This window comes from Symphalangus syndactylus, chromosome 9 (assembly GCF_028878055.3).
Source record: "Symphalangus syndactylus isolate Jambi chromosome 9, NHGRI_mSymSyn1-v2.1_pri, whole genome shotgun sequence".
Classification (NCBI taxonomy): domain Eukaryota; kingdom Metazoa; phylum Chordata; class Mammalia; order Primates; family Hylobatidae; genus Symphalangus; species Symphalangus syndactylus.
The window spans coordinates 42,737,471-42,758,416 of NC_072431.2; the positions used below are offsets into that span (position 1 = coordinate 42,737,471).

Here is a 20,946-nt window from a genome sequence, read left to right on the forward strand (position 1 = left end):
CAGTTGTGACAAAGGGCAGGAAGAGCAACAGGTATGGCTTGAATATCCTGTGTGCCAGGCGCTCAACACACATCATCACAAAAACACCAAGCAGCAGGTAATGTGTCATTGCCGGGGACACTGGGGTTTGACAGTGGTGATGTGTCTGGAGCCACAGAGCTGGAAGGAAACAAGTAGACCTGGCTCCAAAGCTCACACTCGCTTGAGACCATGCCGCTTCTCCCTGGATGTTTTTCAAAGTGTGTGAACTTGTGTTTGATAGGATGATGGGAGACCACATTTGAGTTGGAGTGTCAAAGACAGAGGCCAGAAAGAAGCAGGTTTGGGATGCAGTGCTCTTCAGGCCAACTATAGCCCGGGAAGGAAGCAGAAGAGGTGACGGCACATGCTGGAGCTGGCTGGCAGGAGGTCACAGAAGCTACTGATTTGGACAGGCAGGTGGGAAAACCTGAACTGCAGGCACAGGTGTTATCCCAGGGAGGGGGGTGAGGCCAATGGGCTAGGAGGAGCAGAGCCTATTTCACAGGACAGGATGGAGGAGGCAGGAGGCCAAAAGGGAAGGGAAGTGCCTGTAGTGAGAATTTGGAGCCAGATGCAAACTGAAGGTGGTGTCACAGGTAAGCCAGCAGTTTGAATACGTGTGAAAATATGGTGCTGTTAACAGAAATGAGGAAGTCAAGGGGGTGGTGGGGAGAATCAATGCCATAAAAATGTCTGCTGGGCTAATCAATTGCCCAAGCTTTCTAACAGGGCTGAAGGCTGTCAACAAATTATGAAATCTAAGTGAAACTGAAATAATGGGAAAACAATTACGAGACAGGGATAAAACTAATATCCTCAGTTATAGAAAAATGCCTTTCTCTGGATAAATTCTGAGGAAAACAAGTCGTGGTGGTACATAGCCATTCCCAGAGTTTCTAAGGTGCCATTATCTGAGCAGAGTTCCTGAAACATGTGCAGTGACCCCTCCATGCAGTGAGGCTCCTGGTCTATAGGCGTGGCTTGAGGCTTTCTCCTTCCTGCCCCAAAGCATGAGAGGCTGGCTGCTGCACTCCCTGCTGGCTGGCACAGAGCACTGCAGGTGGTGGACAGGCCTGCCTTGCTCACCCCTGTGTTCCCTGGGATTTCCTGCACAGCAGATGCATAATCCTCATGGGGCATGGGGCAGCTCACTCAGGTCCAGCTGTGCTCGGAACACCACCATCTCAGCTTTCAGCGCAGTGGGAAGTGGGTGCTCAGGTGGTCTGAGGGCAAGATGCTTCCTAGGAGGGAGCTGTGTGGAAGTAAGGAACTGGGCTGGCCACAGAGGCTGCACACAGGGGCCCCAGCCTGCATATTCCATTTGAAGGTGATCATTCCTGCTGTTGAAATTTGTCCCCAGTTGGGACAAGATAGATCTTTGGTGCCTTTAGAGAATATAAGGGTTAGCCCGAGTCTCTGCGATTTTGCAGGCAAAAAGGTGATCACAGCACCTTTGAAAGGATCTACGAATTTTTAGAGATCCATTTACAGAATCATATTTGCATTTTAATGTATTCTTCTTTATTCTAGGTAATTTTACCACTTCATGGGTATGTTTTGAGGATTAATGACATAATGTAGTTATACAGTTCTATGTTCCCTGGAAAGGCATTTCTACAGAAAATAAATAAGGTTACAATTCAGAAATGCTGACTGAGAATTGCCCATATGGGACACACACAGTGGCTCCTTCTGTTGGAGCAGAGCTAATAAAAGGGAACAGGTCACATGAAAGGAAATTAGAGAATCCTTCTGGGGCAGAAACGGCAGTTGGGGCAGCGGCCCTGGCCACCCTTGTTCTGCAGGTTATTTCAGCGTGACACAGAATTAGGTCATTTACACTGTCACAGTTACACTATCATAGAGATTTGCCCAAGAAACTGTCACTGAAGTCATATATTCCACAGCTGACCTACATGTTCCAGGAACACACTTGCTCATCTGTAACTGCACTAGATCTTCAACCCAGTTGTCTGGTGCTGGCAGAAGCTTAGAGACAAAGGTGCCTCCAGCTGTAAGCTATAGAGCATCATACTCAGAAACTGCAGAGCATTTGCAGGACCTGGCCTGGGGTCTCCATATTCCCACCTTTCTTGCATTTGTAGGCTGTCTAGTCAACCGAGGGAGCATGTCATTACAGGGCCTCTCTTTTGCTGAGAAGTTCCACTCTGACTGATGTTTGAATACCCAAGTCTTATAAGTGACCTTTTGAGACTCCCTACTTGACTGCCTCCTTGTGCTTGGCACTCGGAAGCCTATACTCAAAATATAGGGTCATATTCCACTTAGAGAGTTGAATCTTTTCATACTCAAAACTATGAATCTTGAAATACTCACAAGACCTAAAATCGCGTTTCATAGGTTTCCTAAGCAAACTGAAGCTTTATGATTATACTTGATCACTAGTTTGATATTATAGTGCTAGTGGTGAAATTCAGGGATATTTCTCTATGGTCCTGGGTAAAATTCAGAGAGTAAAGATTATTGTGGGGCTTTTTTTCTTTTCCCTTTTTGGTGGTAGTCTTAAAGAACAAGGGAAATAACACTTGTACCCTCCAGATTTAGCTCCTGTTCAGCCCTTCTCAGTGGCCAGGGTAGGCAGGGAAAGGGTCAGGGAAGAAACACCTCCAGCCTGGACATCAGGAACTCAGCCTGGAGACTTGCCTGCTCAACCTTCCTGGACTTCGGTTTCTAATCTGTAATAACAGGGGTAGACAGGAGATTTCTTTAGGGTTCTTTCCAGCTCAAAGTTCTCTACCAATTGAGAATTGGTCTATTTATAATAGACTTTTTTTGTCTTCTTAGCAATTAAACTTTTAAAAATTTGTCATTTCTCATTACACATTTTCAGGGTTTGAAATGTTCAGTAAATAAAGGAATCTGTTTCTGTTGTTATTGTTTTATTTATTTTTTGAGACAGAGTCTCTGTCGCCCAGGCTGGAGTGCAGTGGTGCGATGTCGACTCACTGCAACCTCCGCCTTTAAGGTTCAAGCGATTCTCCTGCCTCAGACTCTCTAGTAGCCGGATTACAGGCATGTGCCACCACACCCGGCTAATTTTTGTATTTTTAGTAGAGATGGGGTTTCACCATGTTGGCCTGGCTGGTCTTGAACTCCTGACCTCAAGTGATTTGCCTTCCTTGGCCTCCCAAAGTGTGGGGATTACAGGTGCAAGCCACTGCGCCCAGCTATGTTTTAGAAAGTGGACCAAGTGATATGGATCCTTACTGATTTGGGCTGGGAATTGGGAGGAGATGTTGCTAGATTTCTAAAAATGACCCACATAGCTTCTAACAGCCCTAGTGGCCCATAACAGTAGGATAGAAAGTAACAGACTGACTCCTCTCTGGACCAGAGCATAAATGACCTGTTTTGAAGGCATATTAATTAGGCTAAGGGGACATGCTTCGTAAATTGTTTTCATCCTGTAACGGCAAGTAATCGTCCAAAAGGCATGTCCACTAAGCTCCTGCTTTTTATAGTATATAAGACTAATTCTTGACAGACTGTTCTGCCCTTTGTTAAACCTTAGCCTGGCCCATCTACCCTTCCTTAGTTACAACTATTATTTTCTTATTAATTTATCATCGAATTAGAAATATGGAGCTAATGATCAGGAAAACAATATGCTTCATTTCATGTTCTGCAGTGTCTGGAATCCATTGCTGGCATCCAAACATTTCACAATAAACAGTGGAAATATTTTACTTAGCTATATGGACGAATAATCACTTACTAAATTGGAAGAAATGTACATGTAGCAGTCATATGAACACAGTCTATTATTACTGAAGAACAAAGGCTACTTTTTGGTATTTAAGAGGGTAATAGAAGTGTGACAGTTTGGGACATCTGGTACGTACATTAAAAAGCCGGCCTCCAGATTCTGCGCAATATCTTCAATGTCTATAGTTTAAAACAATGATGTTTTCAGGATGCTCAATAACTTGAAACTCATATTTCCTAGCTTAGAAACACTATTTAATTATCTTGAACAAATGAGTTCAACATACCTTTTTTAGTGACAAGATGTTCCCATTTTCCCTCCATACTTTGTGGCCTAGTAGACATTCATTTTATAACCAAACTGGGGAACAACCATACTTCATCCAGCTTTCAAGTTTAAGTATAACAACAGCAAAAAATACTTTTGGAATAAAAGAAAAATTACCCTAAGCACTCACATATATCAGCACTTACTAAAAGAAGAGCTCATTAGGTTTCAACTGGAAAATGTTCAACACAATGAAGAAAACACAAGAATCATGTTACATATTAGATAACCATTTTAATTAACAATGACAGCCATATTGTCTTGGGAAAATACATTTGAAGAAAAATCCTTTTTTCCCTCTGAAAACAAAGATGTGGCCAAAAATATAGGCCCTGGGCAGTTATTGTGTTTAAAGCAAAGGCAAGGCATCTTTATAAAAAACAGCTAAAATTTCTCCACTTAAGTACAGTAAAAACTGCCAAAATGAAACAAAGGGAACTAGAAAAAAAAGACTGGATTAATCACTGGGTTGAATTACTTAAGAATCAAAGAATTCCTAGTTTCAAGGGGATAGCAGTTTTTTCAAATTATATAATATTTGGAACACAATGGTTCACTGTATTTTAACATTTCATGATCCTAAGTTGACTAAAATTTTCACTTAGGAATGTGTGGACCGTACCTAGAAAGGCCAAGCACCGTGCAAGGCTAGCCATGGTATTTGTGAATGATACTAGTAGAACACTAAAATCTAAGGCTAATGTTCTGTTTTCAAAGGGGACTTTATAGGAGATGGGCACCTGATGGGGAATGCTGGGTGACACGGTCACATAGCACCTTACAGCCTGAGTTCGGAGCAGACGTGCTTTAACGACAGTTCAGACTGGGGGCTTACTTCCTTGGTTAGGAGTGCTGGTGGCTGGATCTAGGGCAGAACTGGTCTTTTTGTAGGGTCATTCCTATGCAAAAATGACCTCCTGAGGGTCTGTAGTTTTTGCCTTTTCAAGTTATATCAGGTATCTTCTTGCTGCTTTCTGGATAACTTTGTTGTCCAGACTTAACCCCACCAGGTAATGAGCTTCCTGTACTGTGGGTTCATGCACGTGATGGCGGCTACTTTGTATGGAAACTGTACAGGAGATTCATGCACTGGATGGATGATTGAACAAAATGAGTTCTGAGGTCTCCCCCAACCCTGTGGTTCTACAATTAAAGACAGCTTGAGCATTTGATGTGAGGAAGAGTTAATGAAAGAAGAAAGAAGAGTTCAAGCATCTCTTGATGTTTTCATGCTTTAATATGTATCAAGGATCAATCACCCTTAAAATAATACTGAACATCAGTTAAGGTTGGTACCACTAAACTGTAGGACTGGGAAATGTGAGCAATTTTGCTGTCTGCATAAAGCTTAGACTATAAATACATGTACACACACAAAAAAAGAAACTATGCTAGATTTATATTGTGACTTGTTTCATGTTAGTTAGACAATGTTTAGGTATAAATCAAACACAGCTGCCATTTGGCTTTTTGAACTGGAAACTCATTTCTGAAGTCTTCTGGTCCAACCTACTTTACTTATGGCAATTGCATGAAGTGTTTACCCACTGACCACTCTCATTTCAATGTTTTGAAGAAAACATTTGATAATCAGTCCACATGTCAAAATAAATGATTAGTGGTAACAGTATATAGTTATAAAGCAATTCTTAATGTCTCCTACTCTATAAGCATGGCAAAAAATTGTTTCTTATAGCCTAAAAGCTACTGGCAGATATTTTCAAGAGAAATATCAGAGGTACTTCTTAGTTTTACATTAGAAGTGGTATGATCTATTAGGAAAATAGCTCTTTTTGAATTAGAAAACACTTATATCCTCTTTTCAAGGCCAAGGTCCATGTCTTAAAACATCTTATGTTCTCAATAAAATAAGGAGGAAAGCATCTAAATTAGCACTCAATTCCAGAGTGTGCTCCAGGTAACCTAGTACATAAAAGCCCTTGGTAGTAAAGTCGGGCTCTACTTAAAGTAATTTTGACTTATTTTTAAATGTAAAGAAAAAAAGAGCACACAATCATGTACTTTTCTTCCTGTTTAACACTAAATCTTACAAATTCCTTGAGCTCAGCTCAGGAAAGGCACTGTAATAGTCTCTCCCAGGGAAAAAACTCAAACAGAAATTCAGAAAAGACTCATTCCTCCTAGGAGAGGACAGAAAAGCAGGAAAAAGCTTCACATTAAGGATGTAAGGATCAAGTCATGATCAATCTGGCTAGTTAAATTTGAGGAGAAGATGCGTTTTCCATGTCATTTGTCCCTGGATCGCCACTGCTCTCAGGGAGCAGCGCACACGATCGTCTGCAGCCCTCCTGGCTGCATGGTGTTACTATGGGAAGACAACTGGACATGACACAGGAAGTTCAAAGTGATGGGAAGAGAAACATCAGACAAAGCAGGAAAGCACTCATGTACTGCAAATGATTCTGTCTCCTCTATGCCTCCCTAACAGTAGGCTCAGGGTAAATTTGTGGGCGTAATCACAGTGACTGTGTTGACTTCTAGGATGAACAGAGCTACATTTTTATTTTTTCTTAATTCTGTTTAGCTTGCTCTAATTTTCATTTTATAGCTACATGTACATGTAAGCAAAAATAATTATAATTTTTTTTTTGGTGAGATGCCTCAAAAGCATTTTAGAAAGTGGGAGTGCTAATTTAGAAGCGCTAAAGCATTAATAGTCAAAATACATGAAGGCAGATCGTCCATTCCAGATTTATGATTATTTGTAAAGTATATTCTACTTTTGGTATTTTATTTAGAGTACAAGGGAATATTAATGTTGTATTTTGAACATTAATATCTTATGAGAAAGTTGATTCCCCTTAAATATTGGATGCAGGACAGTTTATTCATTCCCAAGTGTTACAGAAACTACAACTTTGATTTCATAGTGGAAACCTGGGGGGAATGAAATTAATTTTGAAGAAACGTTGTTTTAAAATTTTAAATTAAATACCTCAAGCATGAAAAAAAGGCAAAGAAAATATAAAACAAACACCCAGGTATGCCAGCCTTGTCAAATATTAACATTTTGTCTTATGTGTTTCAGATTTCTCTAAAGAAACAGAGCTGGAATACAACCCCCAGTCCCATTTTCCTCCTTCCTCCTCACAGAGGTAACCCCTATCCTGAATCTATTTTTATTATTCCAATTAGAAATTTTAGCTTTATTTGCATGTGCATATATACATATCAATCTACATATTTAAAAACTTTATTCAAATAGTATTACTCTGTAGTTATCATTCTGCAAGTATTTCTAAAGCTGTATGTATCTATGTTGTTATGTATAGTCTAACGTGCTTATTTTAACCGCTGTATGTGGTTTCACTGTGTGAGAGTACTGCCATTGATGTAACCATTCTTTTGTCAATGAATTCTTAGTATTTTCCCTGAATTATCTATTACAAGCAATGCTGTCATCAGTGTCCTCCTGCAGAGCCATTCTTCCAGCTCAATCTCAAGTATCCTTGAATCCAGCCACTAGCACTGCAACATCCAGGCATTACTCACTCCTCCCTCTCTCTCACTCTCCACTTCTGACCATCATGCCCAGACCACAAAATATTTCTCTGACTGCTCCACCCCACTCTTCCTTTTCATCATTGAAATAGGTCAAGCTGTTATCACTGGACTGTTGGTCTATTCAGAGGCCTCCCAGGCTCTCCCACTTCATATCAATCCTCTACCCTGCTGCCTGTAGGAAGAAGGTATTTAAAGGCCTAAACTGGCCATGCCATACCCCAGTGTCCCTACTGCATGTGGGACACAATTAAGTTCCTTATAAAAATTCCCTAAATGGGCCGGGTACAGTGGCTCACACCTGTAATCTCAGCACTTTGAGAGGCTGAGGCGGGCGGATCACCTGAGGTCAGAAGTTGGAGATCGGTCTGGCCAACATGGTGAGACTCCATCTCTACTGAAAATACAAAAATTAGCTGGGTGTGGTGGCACGTGTGTGTAATCCCAGTTACTCAGGAGGCTGAGGCAAGAGAATCGCTTGAACCCGGGAGCCAGAGGTTGCAGTGAGCTCAGATCATGCCATTGCATTCCAGCCTGGGTGACAGAGTAAGACTCCCTCTAAAAAAAAAAAAAGTTCCCTAAATGAAGACTGTATCTCTCTCTGGCCTTGTTTTCTTTCTTTTTTTTTTTTTTGAAACAGGGCCTCACTTGTCATCCAGGCTAGAGTGCAGTGGTGTGATCATGGCTCACTGCAGCCTCAACCTCCTGGGCTTAAGTAATCCTCCTACTTCAGACTCCCAAGTACCTGGAACCACAGGCATGTGCCACCACATCCAGCTACTTAGTTTTATTTTTTGTAGAGATGTGGTCTCCCTGTGTTGCCCAGGTTGGTCTCGGACTCCTGGCCTCAAGTGACCCTCTTGCCTCAGTCTCCCAAAGTGTTGGGATTACAGGTGTGAGCTACCACACTTGGCCCTCACTAAGTTTTAACACAGCAACCCCTCTTATTGGTAGCTCCAAAACTATATCCCATGCTGTTTCTGAGTTTGTAACTAGAAAGACCTCTGCCTATCCAGCCAATGCTTCCTCATCCATTAGGCCAACTTCAGTTTCATGTCACCCAGGGAACTTCGTTATCCATCCTCTGTGCCCAACGCAACCTCTGTTGAGTGAGACTTGGCACATTTCCCTGATGCTCACAAAACCACCTGTGTTCCTCACTAATCTGAGGGTGACTTAAGCGCAGGCACTGGGTTTTATTCATCTTTCTATCCTTGGGGCCTAGTAAAGTATGTGGGAATACAAACAGGCACTCAGACACCAGCTGAGCTAACGTAAAAGACGGCCAATCCATTAAGCATATTTTATTTTCATAATATAGGAGAGTCTATTTAATACAACTAGATTTACTATGAAATACATGTAAAAAATGTCGTATTTAGTCCTCCATGAAAAAGACATCTGTTAGCTGATATTTACAAATTAATCAGTACAATAACTTATAGTAATAGAGATGACCGCATTGTAAACAGTTTCTGACTCATTAGACTAAATAATACTCAGCCTCCACAGTTGTGAGCGCTATATGTATCTCATTGTCTATTACCTGGAACCTCCAACTCTTCCATAGTGCCACTATACAAGGGCACAGTTCTGACTGTTTTCAACATTTCCTCTAGGACAAGATCACATTCTATACCTACCTGTAACAAGCTCCCTTACTTCTGCATCAATAGATTTTCTCAACAGTCGCAACAAGGCAGGTATCCCACCAACGTTCTTCATTGCTATTTTATTTTCATCTGTAGACTTGCCAAAAACGAGGTTTCGAAGGGCACCACAAGCATTCTTCTGAACTTCCAAAACTCTGTGGTCCAGAAGGTCAACGAGATGCTTGATTCCCCCTAACCTACACACCTAGAATGAAAAATATTAGGTACCAGGCCTAAGTAACATGCAATTAATCAGTGATCAAACAGAAGTCTGTTATGGAGAGATCACAGGATGTGGCTATCTCTAGACCATTTCAAAGGTTACTTTTTATTCCAAGTAAGACAACTTTTATAAATTCTAAGGAGAGGCCAGGTGCGGTGGCTCATGCCTGTAATCCCAGCACATTGGGAGGCCAAGGCGGGTGGATCACTTGAGGTCAGGAGTTCAAGACCAGCCTGGCCAACATGATGAAACCCCATCTCTACTAAAAATAGAAAAAACTTAGCTGGGTGTCGAGGCACACATCTGTAATCCCAACTACTTGGAAGGCTGAGGCACAAGAATCGCTTGAACCTTGGAGGTGGAGGTTGCAGTGAGCCAAGATTGTACCACTGTACTCCAGCCTGGGCAACAGAGTGAGACTCTGTCCCTCCCCCTCCAAAAAAAAAATAGAATTCTAAGGACACTCTCTTAAATGATACTTTTCCTGGGTTCATGGCTTAAAAAAGAGATAGGAGATCTAAGTGGTTTAATGTCCATCAGCAGGTGGCACAGTCCTCCTCCAACCCTCAGAACACACATCAAGAATTGTGCTTTCACTCCAGCAGTGCAATGTGCAAACACACAAACATAGCAAAGCTATCTGCAGGGCTTGAGACAATATAGGAAATAATTTTTGACTTATTTAGTTTCTAGAATGAGTTCTCTAGGCTACTCTCCTTAAATTTTCTTCCATTTGTCAATTCATTAGTACATTACTTGAGTATTTCTGGGCTTTATTTACTACATTCATTTTTAGGTCTGGAGCTGGTATGCTGTTTTGCATATTAAAATGATGAAAAACACTTCAGTTTTATATAACACAGTGGGTCAGAAGAAGGCTTGAAACGTTAAAGAAAGAATCTGTATGTTATATAGAATTATAGCCAATAACCAATAACTTGCTACGTTTCTATAAATACCGAAAAAACCTTGAAATAAAATATTCATGTATGTTCAGCATTAGTGATGGTTATAATCCTCTATAACTTATAGTTGGCACCAATTTGACTAGAATCCCATAAAACACATTAGCTCACTAGTTCAATGAATACTATAATTTTTACCTAATAATTTTTTTTTTTTTTCTTGAGACAGAGTCTTGCTCCTAGGCTGGAGTGCAGTGGCTTGACCTCGGCTCACTGCAACCTCCATCTCCCAGGTTCAAGTGATTCTCCTGCCTCAGCCTTCTGAGTAGCAGGGATTACAGGCCATGCACCACCATGTCCAGCTAATTTTTGTGTTTTTAGTAGAGATGGGGTTTCGCCATGTTGGCCAGGCTGGTCTTGAATTCCTGACCTCAGGTGATCTGCCAGCCTCTGTCTCCCAAAGTGCTGAGATTATAGGCATGAGCCACTGTGCCAGGCCGAAAATATTTTTTAAATGCAAGTTAAATTGATTTTTGCTTCATGGTTTTATAAATAAGCTAATGAAGTAGACATACGATTTGAAAATGCTGAAAGCACTCCAAGAAATATATGTATCCTAGTTTTTCCTGAGAGATACTGAAATGCATAGTTAAGTGAAAGAGTATCTGGTATCAAAATATCCCTTTAAAAAGACTCTTGAATTACATTGGGTAATTTCTTAAATACAGAAGCACGTGGCTGTTAAATGCAAAGGCATTGTTTTCCCCAGTCATCCCAGGCACCATGTCCTGTACCTCCATCTTCACTTTGTTGTCGCCAAAGCACAGGTGCTGCAGGTAGGCCGCTGCATTTGCCTGAACAGATGGGAACTGGTGCTGAAGCATGTGAATGACCTCAGGCAACTCAGGATCACGCCAGGCAAACTCCCTACATGAGAAAAACATGGCTTCAGAAAGGAAGGCCCATGTTGTAAAAATACGCTGAACAAAAACACTTGTTATAAGGAAAAAAAGCTCAGCTGAGACAAAAATGGGAAGTTACAAAAATCCTAAAAAGTATATACCTAAATAATTTTTCCCCCTGATGAACATATGCAGAGGCCCAGATGCTTATGATCTTAAGGAAATCATGACGCACAGATGCACAGAAAGAGATTCAGGGGAACAAAGAAAATTCTTAATATAAGTAACTTTTCCACTCTAGTGTTCCTCCTCCTGATTCTAATTTTATGTCTTTCTACCTGTGTAAGAAATCTGCAGGTGCAAGGCTCAGGTAAACACGTGCACTTTAGCGAAGTGAGATGTCATGCCTGAAGGGAGAGGAACGGCTGGTGGGAACAGACAGAGCTGGCGTCAGCCTAGAAATCACAAACATTGTGGGCCTGAGGATTTTTAAGAAACAATGCTTATGGTTGCTCTTGACTATAACACAGAAACACAGAAAACTATAAACAAGTATTTGAACAGTCATCCTATATTCAGGATTACTGCTGACATTTCCTGTTTTTCTATATATGTGTGCAAATGTGCACATGTGTAGGTTTGGAATTTTTTCCATAAAACTGGATTATTAAATAGTAGTTAATATTTCATAAACCCCTATCCTGTGTCAGGCACTATTCCAGGCATTTTATATATATTTATTAATTTATTCTTACAGCAACCTTAGAGATGCGGAAGTTGAGGCAGAAAGGCCATGCACCTGGCCACGTGGCTGTAAATAGCGAAGCGGTACCCTGCCTTCAGAGTCTGTGCCCTCCAACACTATGCTATACCATTTTTTTGAACAATGAATATATAATCATGCTATGTATATATACTTTTATACTTTCCTTTTTTTCGGCTAACATCCATTTTCAGGATTTTCTAATGTCATCTGATTGGTGTACTGTTTGGAATTCTTGTTAAATGTGAGTTTGTGCTTATATTATGTGAAGAGCAGATTTTTAGAAAATGGCTCACAGAACAACAAATATGCAGACTCTGATTACAGGATAAAGTTAGTTGTTTATTAAAAAAAAGAATTCATACTGAGTAAACCTTTAAAATTATCTTTAAAATTAATGACCGAGTGATACTTCTCTTGCCTGGTTTTTGAAGCCTTAGAGTCTCTCTTGGTCTGGGACGGCTCCATGTATTAACTTGTTAGACTCCTGCAAAGAGGCATGTCATCCCACACCTGTGTGCACACACGCAAACACACACACGCGTGCACACACACACACCTCACACATTCAGTTCTCTAGGCTACTCTGTGCTATGGTGCTGGAGATACAAATATTGGTAAGATATGATTCTATTTACAGGGTCTTCTATGCCAAACTAAAAAGTTTAGTCTTAATAACAATAACACGAGTTATCCTTTATTGAGTTTACTTGTATCAGGCTTTGTGCCAAGAACTTTACCTTCATTATCTCATTTACCTTTACTGTTGCCTCATGAGGTAAGCACTATCAAAATAACATTAGATACAGATAGGGAACTCAGGATTAGTAATTAGTGATGGAGGTTAGTGAAACCCAGGTGGTCTATATGTGTGCCTACACATAAGGAATGAAGGCTGTGAAGCAGGAGAGTGAGAGGATGTGACATGGTCACATTTATACAGATGATAACTCTGGTGGCCAAGGAAAGAATGCCCTAGAATACAAAAAGATGGGTGTCATGCAGACCACCCACTATCCGCACAGGAATCTACACATCTGCTTGTAACGAAATAGACTTCTCTTTGATTTCTCTCTTTTCCTCATCTTCCCTCACGGAATCCATCAGCAAGTTCTGTTGACTATCTACAAAATATTTAACATACACCAAATCCATTCATTTTCTCCATTTTGCCCAGAAGAGTTTAACAGTTTCCTATATGTTCTCTCTGCTTCTAATATTATCACCTGCGCCCCCAATCCATTCTTTATACAGCAGCCAGATGATCTAAAAACTGAAGTCAGGTGTGAGATGGAGTTTCTGGCTTGGTGAACAGGCTGGATGATGACGTCATTAACAGACATTAAGAATACAGCAAATGCCAAGGGAGGTAGGATAATAGCAGAAAAAACACAGAATATGGAGTTAGATTGCCTGGGTTTCAGTCTTGGGTCCTTCCATTTCTGTGTGATTTTGAAAACCAATTAATTACTTGGAGGTTCAGTTTCCTCAATTGTAAAACAGGATCAATGAAACTAATATTTCAATCTTCACTGGTTGGTTGTGATGATTAAATATGATGATGAATACTAAAATATTTTATATATTTTTACTTCTGATACAGATGTTTTATTAATATTCATCATCCCTAAAAAATGAGCTATTCTAAATAGTTGAATTCCTGGTAACAAATAGTTTTCCTTTTATATATTGAAACTATCAATCGTTTCTCATGAAAATCTGTCTAAAGCCTATTATGTAGATCTCTGTTGTAATTAACAGAGTGAAAGGAGTGTGATTTTCTTTGATGACTCACGATCATTACAAATACACATTTTTGTCCTCTTTAAATGGGACACTGAGGGTCATTTCCTGACATCCCTGGTGCCATGAGGGCCAGACAGCCCCGAGGGTGGGCTCCTGTCAGAGCTGGGCAATTAGGCTTGCTTGGCTTCAACTCCAACCTTGATGAAAATTCAGTAGAAATTTACCCTGGAAAAACTGCTATCAATTTGTAGGCTGGCTGGATGGCATCAATGCCTGCCAGGATTTGCTTCAGTGAAACCTAAGCCCAGACTTCTGTTTCCAGCCATGATAGAGTAACTCGTACTGGATTTCGCCCTCCCACCATCAACAATTATAAAAGTGAATTTAGCTAAATGTAGGAGAAAACTGTTTTTAGACCCTCGACAACAGGCAACACAAGAATATAATCCTTGAGAGGGGGGAAACATCAACGAGTTCCACGTTTATCTGGCTTTCTGCCTGGAGGCACTTTCTGGACCAAGACACAGGAAGCTGAGGCCAAGCAGTATGTGAGGGATTTAGTGAGCTGAGGCAGGGAGCGAGTGGAATTTGTGGGTGCCAAAGTGGTTAGAATGTGCAAGGCAGAGTACTGGAGACAAGGGAGCTAAGCAGAGGTGATTCTCCGGGTTTGTGTGTGGACTATCCGCAAGTCCTTAGTTGTACCCTGGGCTGTAGGGCACATGAACAGGTCTGGTGGAGAGTGGCTGCTGCACGACTCAATGCTGAACAGGTACCAGGTGATGTGGACTCCCAGCCTAGTCAGAGTGCAGACCTCACTGAACACCTCGGGAATTTAGTCAAGACTCCACAAAGGCCAAGTTTTAGGGGTAAGGACCATGTTCTAAGGCTTAAAAGAAATATGAACTAGACCTAACAATAAACAAAACCAATCTTGACGGGATTGAAAGGATCTGTCAGTAATTTAGTTCTCTGCCACAACAAAACTCAGCCCCCTAACAGGAGACAACTTAATCCAGATTCCCTATAATGTATCATCTACAACAGTCAGCATATAATTTAAAATGACTAAACATGAGAAGAAACAGAAACATATGACTTATAAATATGTAAAAAAGGCAACCAATAGAAACAGACCCAGAGACACCCCAGATGTTGAAATTATCAGAGGAAAAATTTTAAATGGTTATGATAAATGTGTTCAAAGACTTAAAGAAAAAGATGTATATAAGGAGTGAAGAGATGGAGAATCTCAAAGGAACATGGAATATATAAAGGGAACCAAATTCAAGGATTGGAAATAAAAACAAATTTGCAAGGGCTTCACAATAGATTGTAGTCTATAGGACAAAGAACACTAAATTTGAAGGCATCAATAAAAATTTTTGATTACAAGAATACAGGGAAAAAAGATTTAAAAAATGAAGACAGATTCAGTAATCTGTGAAATAATAAAGTGATCTTATGTGTTTAATCCAAGTCCTAGAAGGAGAAAAGAGAGTTTGGGGCAGAAAAAAAAACTTAAAGAATTAAGGGCTGAAAATTTCCCAATTTTGACAAAAACATCAACCTACATTCCAAGAATCTCAGTGAACCCCAAGCAGGTTAAATGCAAAGAAAATTATACTTAGGCTCACCAGAATAAAACAGCTGAAAGCTAGAGAAAAATCTGAAAAGCAGCCAAAGAAAAGACACATTACATAATGAGAAGAATGCACATGATGTCTGCCTTATCAACAGAAACAACGGAGGTCTGAAGACAATGAATGACATCTTTTAAAATACTGAAAGAAAAAAATCCGCACCTGTAAATCCTGAATTGTATATCTAGCAAAAAAAATCCTTTAAAAAAACAAGCGAAATATTTTCAGATAAACTAAAGCTGAGAGAATTTGTTACAAGCAGAAATGCAAGATAAGAAAGGCTAAAGGAAGTTCTTTAGGCCAAAGGGAAATGAGTTGAGATGGAAACGTGAATACACAGGAAGTCTTTCATGTTACTCCTTTCAGAAGCATCATTGATGTTATTAATAAATTTGGTTTCCAAGTAGACAACTATAAAAAAAAACTCACAGATTTCCTTCTATACAGTAAAGATCAGTAACTTCCTCAGTCTTAAAGAGAATTTTTCAGGCCAACTGTAATGTAGCATTAATAATAAAGGTTTACAAGTGAATAAAACTATTACTTCAAATTGCTATTTTCAAAACTAAAAATTAACAGTTGTCATGAGCTTTTAATTATGGTTTAAATATTCAAACTTCAAAGTCACCTGAATTCCAGTTTCAGCTAGAATAAATGCACCTACCAATATAATCACTTATTCACCTTATGAAATGCATTATCAGTAAAGTTTCACATAATCAAAGCTAGCCATCAGTTTTATGCATTAGACTATGAAATTATCACACTATGAATAGCTGAGGTATATTATCATACATGAAGTCCTTGTTTATAGTGAATCAACTCATATTAGAGGTCAAAACTGAAGTCTTCAGGGACACATATTAAACTCGAAAATTCTCATCACACTTCACTGCCTTTCTAGGTAGCTATTATTTTCTCTTCAGGTCCAGCCAAGGGATGGTCTAAATTACCTACAATTCAAAACCCTTTTGGGAATTTCTGCATCTATTTGGGTGCCTTAGGCCTTTGTCATTTTGAGGATTTGAAAAAACAAAATCAGTAAGAGTATCTCTGACAAGCTGTAAGTGTTATTAGACAAGTTATTTTTGAAACTCCTTAAAAATGACAAAAAGGTGGCAAACCAGGAGTAGCAGAACCAAATGCATTTATATAGCTTAAAGAATTTCAGGAATAGAAGTGAATAAGTGAAGTGGTTTTAGTGAAGCAGTGGATTTCCCACTCAACTTTAAAGTATCTTTAGTCATTTTGTTTTAATGACCAAAACCTCACTCATCATTTTAATTCACATTCATTAAAACAAGTTGGTAGGTTGCTAAAAATGAATTGATAATTATAACAATTTTCCAGTGAAGCAACTATTTGTGGGCGAAGAGTGAATGAAATCTTGCATACACGCCTTAAAATAACACTAAAGCTGCTTAAAATTTAGCAACAATTTCACTCTTTAACAAATGAAAATTCTTTCAGTTTCAAAATATCTTTATTTCCTGAATATTTTAAATGGCTTTAAGGACAAGGTCAGCTTTTCAACATCAATCAAGTATTAAATGACTCATATTATCTTAATAAAAAATGCTGTCTACAGGGCCAAACAAAATCAGAAGGAGGTAACGTCTATGATTTGCCAAATACTTTTTGCTTATTAGATAGAATTTCTTATAAAGACTATCTTCTCCTAAATGTCAGAAAGTGTTTTCAAAGGACCTGGTTAATAAAAGCGTTATATATTGTTGACCACTATGATTCAAAACATATACAACACGGGTCTTTCTCTAGTTTGTAATAATCAAATCCATTTTTTGAAGCTGTTATCCAAGAAGTCGGTCAGGATAAGGGCAAAGGGAAAACTGATCTTTCAAAGCCTTGTTTAATTCTAAGAGGCTATTCCAGGTAGTTGTCTTGATGAAATATTTCAGTGATGAATGCTGCAGATAATCCCACAGATCTGTGCCTTCTCTAACTTATTATGAAAGGATGGAAAGAAGGAATCTATCTTTAAAATGAAATTAACCTCAATGACCTATATAGCTGGAATACAACTGGAAGTATTAATACATATGGAATTAATGATAGTACAATAGACTTAGCAACTTAAAAAAGTCAAAATGGAGGAACTGGTTGACTCCTGCAATACTGTAGCCTTCTAGAGACTCCTAACTGGTACTCGCCTGGGGTCCTTCTGAATGCTGTCTATTGATGGGGATCTTGTGGTGCCATCATCAGCCGGCACTGCATGCTGAAGCCTATTATAATTGCACTCTTGCACTCGGTATTGTATAGGCCTGTAAGGCTCCGCGTAGGTAGCTGTTGTGTTCAGAGCATAATTATTTCTTTGGTATGTAAGGGTACTTCGTTGGCTGGATGTCCTTTGTAGATTTCCAATACCTACTAGAAAGTCAACATTTTGAAAAAGATTAGTATGTTCTCCATGAGATCACACTTTAATAAAAGGTAAAACATTTTTGATTTTAAGGACTATATTTTTTGGCAATTATATAAATTGCTTACTTTTAGATTTTAAAATTCTACCTTATTAGTGCTAAAAAGGGTACTTAAGTTTTTAATGTACATAAATATTTTGTTAATTTTATTAGCAAGAAACAGCAAAAGTGAAACTACAAATCTGCTTATATGGTATGTTCATTGAGGTTCAGTAACAAAACTGAGAGAAATACAAGAATCTTAGAGATAAATGATAAAATAGCAAAATTTATTAATCTCATTCTAGTGGTAAATACAAGATATTTATTCAAATTTGTAAGTAATTAAAACCATCAAAATTTTAACACTTTGTGTACCCAGGTTACTTATTTTATTCTACAGTAGTCCATCCTTATCTTTTGGTTTTGCTTTCCATGGTTTCAGTTACCCGTGGTCAATTGTCCAAAAATATCAAATGGAAAATTCCAGAAATAAGTAATTCATAAGTTTTAAATTGCACACCATTCTAAGTAACATGATGAAATCTGTGCCATTCAGCTGTGATCCCACTGGGACATGAATAATCCCTTTGTCCAGTGTACCCATGCTATAGATGCTACTAGTCTGTTAGTCACTTAACAGCTGTCTTGACTATTAGATCTACTGTCTCAGTACTGCAGTGCTTGTGTTTAAACAACCCTTATTTTACTTAATTGTTCTATTTCATTATTTGTTATTGTTGTTAATCTCTTACTGTGCCTGATTTATAAATTAAACTTTATCACATGAATGAATGTATAGGAAAATACATAGTATATACAGGGTTCAGTACCATCTGCCATTTCAGGTATCCACTGATGGTTTTGGAACGTATTCCCCATGGATATAGAGAGACTACTACACATTTTATTTCTAGACCTGTGGATTATAATAACACGGAAAATCTACTTCACAAGAGGGAAAGAAGATTGATGTATCAAAGTATTCTACAGCTACTCCCCTAAATTACTGTATGATGCTATTACAAAGATACTCTACACTGTATTTAAAATGACTTTACTAATTATTGCAGTGGGTATCCCTCCAGTAACTGTGTACATATCTTCCGGCAATTAAAAAGATTTTAAGCAATATATATTTCTTAGTCTTATAAAGGAATTCCTCAATTTACAGACATAAGGAAAAGCGAAATATTTCTTCATTAACATCTATTAGAAATGGTACATTTTATTAGAAGGTAAATCCCTCAGTGGATCAAACTGTCAGTTTCCTGCAAAGAACAAATTCAAATACAGTCTTCTCCATTCTGGTGTTCTAGAGTTGTACCTTTGAGGGGTTATTATTGCTACCTAGGGTTCATTTGTAAGCATGTTAATAAATCTGTGATACTTATTAAAAAGAAAAAAGTAGTCTTGAGACTCCATGAGCTAGCCGTGCAGCACGACCTGGCAGCTCACACCACCACGGGCCACAGCACCTGCTCTATGAGCCTTGATGGTGTGGCATAAACATGAGGACTGGAGGTACAAGGATGCTCCAGCTACCTGCTTTTATAAATGTCGCTATTGAATCCTGTCCCAGTTTGAGTCCATTACAAGGGGTATCTATTTCACAATCTACATTTAACTATTCAGAGAACATGCAACATTAAAAAAGGAGTAATGCCAAATACACTTGGGCTTCATGCTTGCTAAATCAAAGATGGCCAAGTAACTCATGTATGGATTTTCTCCAAAAACTTGTTCGGCAAAAGAATTACAAAGAAATATTCCAACAAGGCTTTCCTTCTGATACTGAATATGCATCTAACCCGAGGAGAGTCAGATTTACAGTTTTACAAACTTATTCCTGAATTAACAGTATAATCACTATGTTCATTGATGAGAATGTATTAAGGTAAAAATATATCACCTATAAATAGGTACTAAATGAACCTGTTTTATTGCTTATTGATCTGCTGTCACAGCTGCCTATCTGACAACCAAATGGGCAATATGATTTCCTTCTAACAGGGAACCCAATCTCAATAAAACGCTTCTACTGTGGGGTCTATGAAATCAGGAAACCAGTAAACAGAGTTGAGGCCCACCTGAACCTGTGCGATACAACGCCGTCTGCGATCCTTGGAGCTCCACAGTTCCATGGTTTGGGCTGCGGTACACTGGGCTGTAATAGGTCCTCCCCTCATATATAGGAGTAATGTGCAAGTCAGGAGACACGGCGGAACGAAGGTCTTGCCCAAGCTGACTATGCTGACTAGCATAGGAACTCCGTAAGCCTAGAGGCACAAAAATTACATCATTAAAAACTGAGACGATCACAGTGAGGTTAAAAACATAAACACTAATTAAAATCCTAACCCCTGCAATCCCAGCACTTTGGGAGGCAGAGGTGGGAGAATGGCTTGAGCCCAGAAATTTGAGACCAGTCTGGGAACACAGTGAGACCCCATCTCTACAAAAAATAATTACAAAAAAAATTAGTTGGGTGTGGTGGTGTATGTCTGTGATCCCAGCTACTCAGGAGGCTGAGACTGGAAGATTGCTTGAACCCAGAACATTGAGGCTGCAGTGAGCCATGATCACACCACTGCACTCCAGCCTGGGTGACCAGGTGAGGCCCTGTCTCAAAATAAATAAATACATATATACATACATAGATATATACTAAGAAAATCCTAACCAATAGGACCAAGTGTTAAGTCTAAACACTAAAACTAGTAAGTTTTACCAAAGAGAAATGCCACATGTGAAAAGGACTCCATATACATTTTTTAAATACAACTTTCTAGGCCGGGCACGGTGGCTCACGCCTGTAATCCCAGCACTTTGGGAGGCCGAGGTGGGTGGATCACGAGGTCAGGAGATGGAGATCAACTTGGCTAACACGGTGAAACCCCATCTCTACTAAAAATACAAAAAAAAAAAAATTAGCCGGGCATGGTGGCGGGCACCTGTAGTTCTAGCTACTCGGGAGGCTGAGGCAGGGGAATGGCGTGAACCCGGGAGGCAGAGCTTGCAGTGAACCAAGAACGCGCCACTGCACTCCAGCCTGGGCAACAGAGCGAGACTCTATCTCAAAAACAAACAAACAA

The 20,946-nt window shown here is 39.4% G+C and overlaps 1 protein-coding gene across 17 annotated transcripts in view; it reads right to left on the bottom strand.

Annotated features, from left to right (window-relative positions):
- Positions 1–20,946, bottom strand: part of PKP4 (plakophilin 4) — a 227,864-nt gene that overhangs the window by 29,484 nt on the left and 177,434 nt on the right. For 13 of the 17 annotated variants that reach the window (XM_063645987.1, XM_055292038.2, XM_055292036.2 and 10 more), the window contains 4 exons: positions 19,942–20,130; positions 17,600–17,819; positions 11,172–11,304; positions 9,241–9,454 (listed from right to left, as the gene is read on the bottom strand). In XM_063645987.1, coding sequence (XP_063502057.1) covers positions 9,241–9,454; positions 11,172–11,304; positions 17,600–17,819; positions 19,942–20,130 — 756 coding nt within the window. The remainder of the gene's footprint in view (positions 1–9,240; positions 9,455–11,171; positions 11,305–17,599; positions 17,820–19,941; positions 20,131–20,946) is intronic. The other 4 variants (XM_063645988.1, XM_055292039.2, XM_055292037.2 and 1 more) reach the window with 1 other exon arrangement.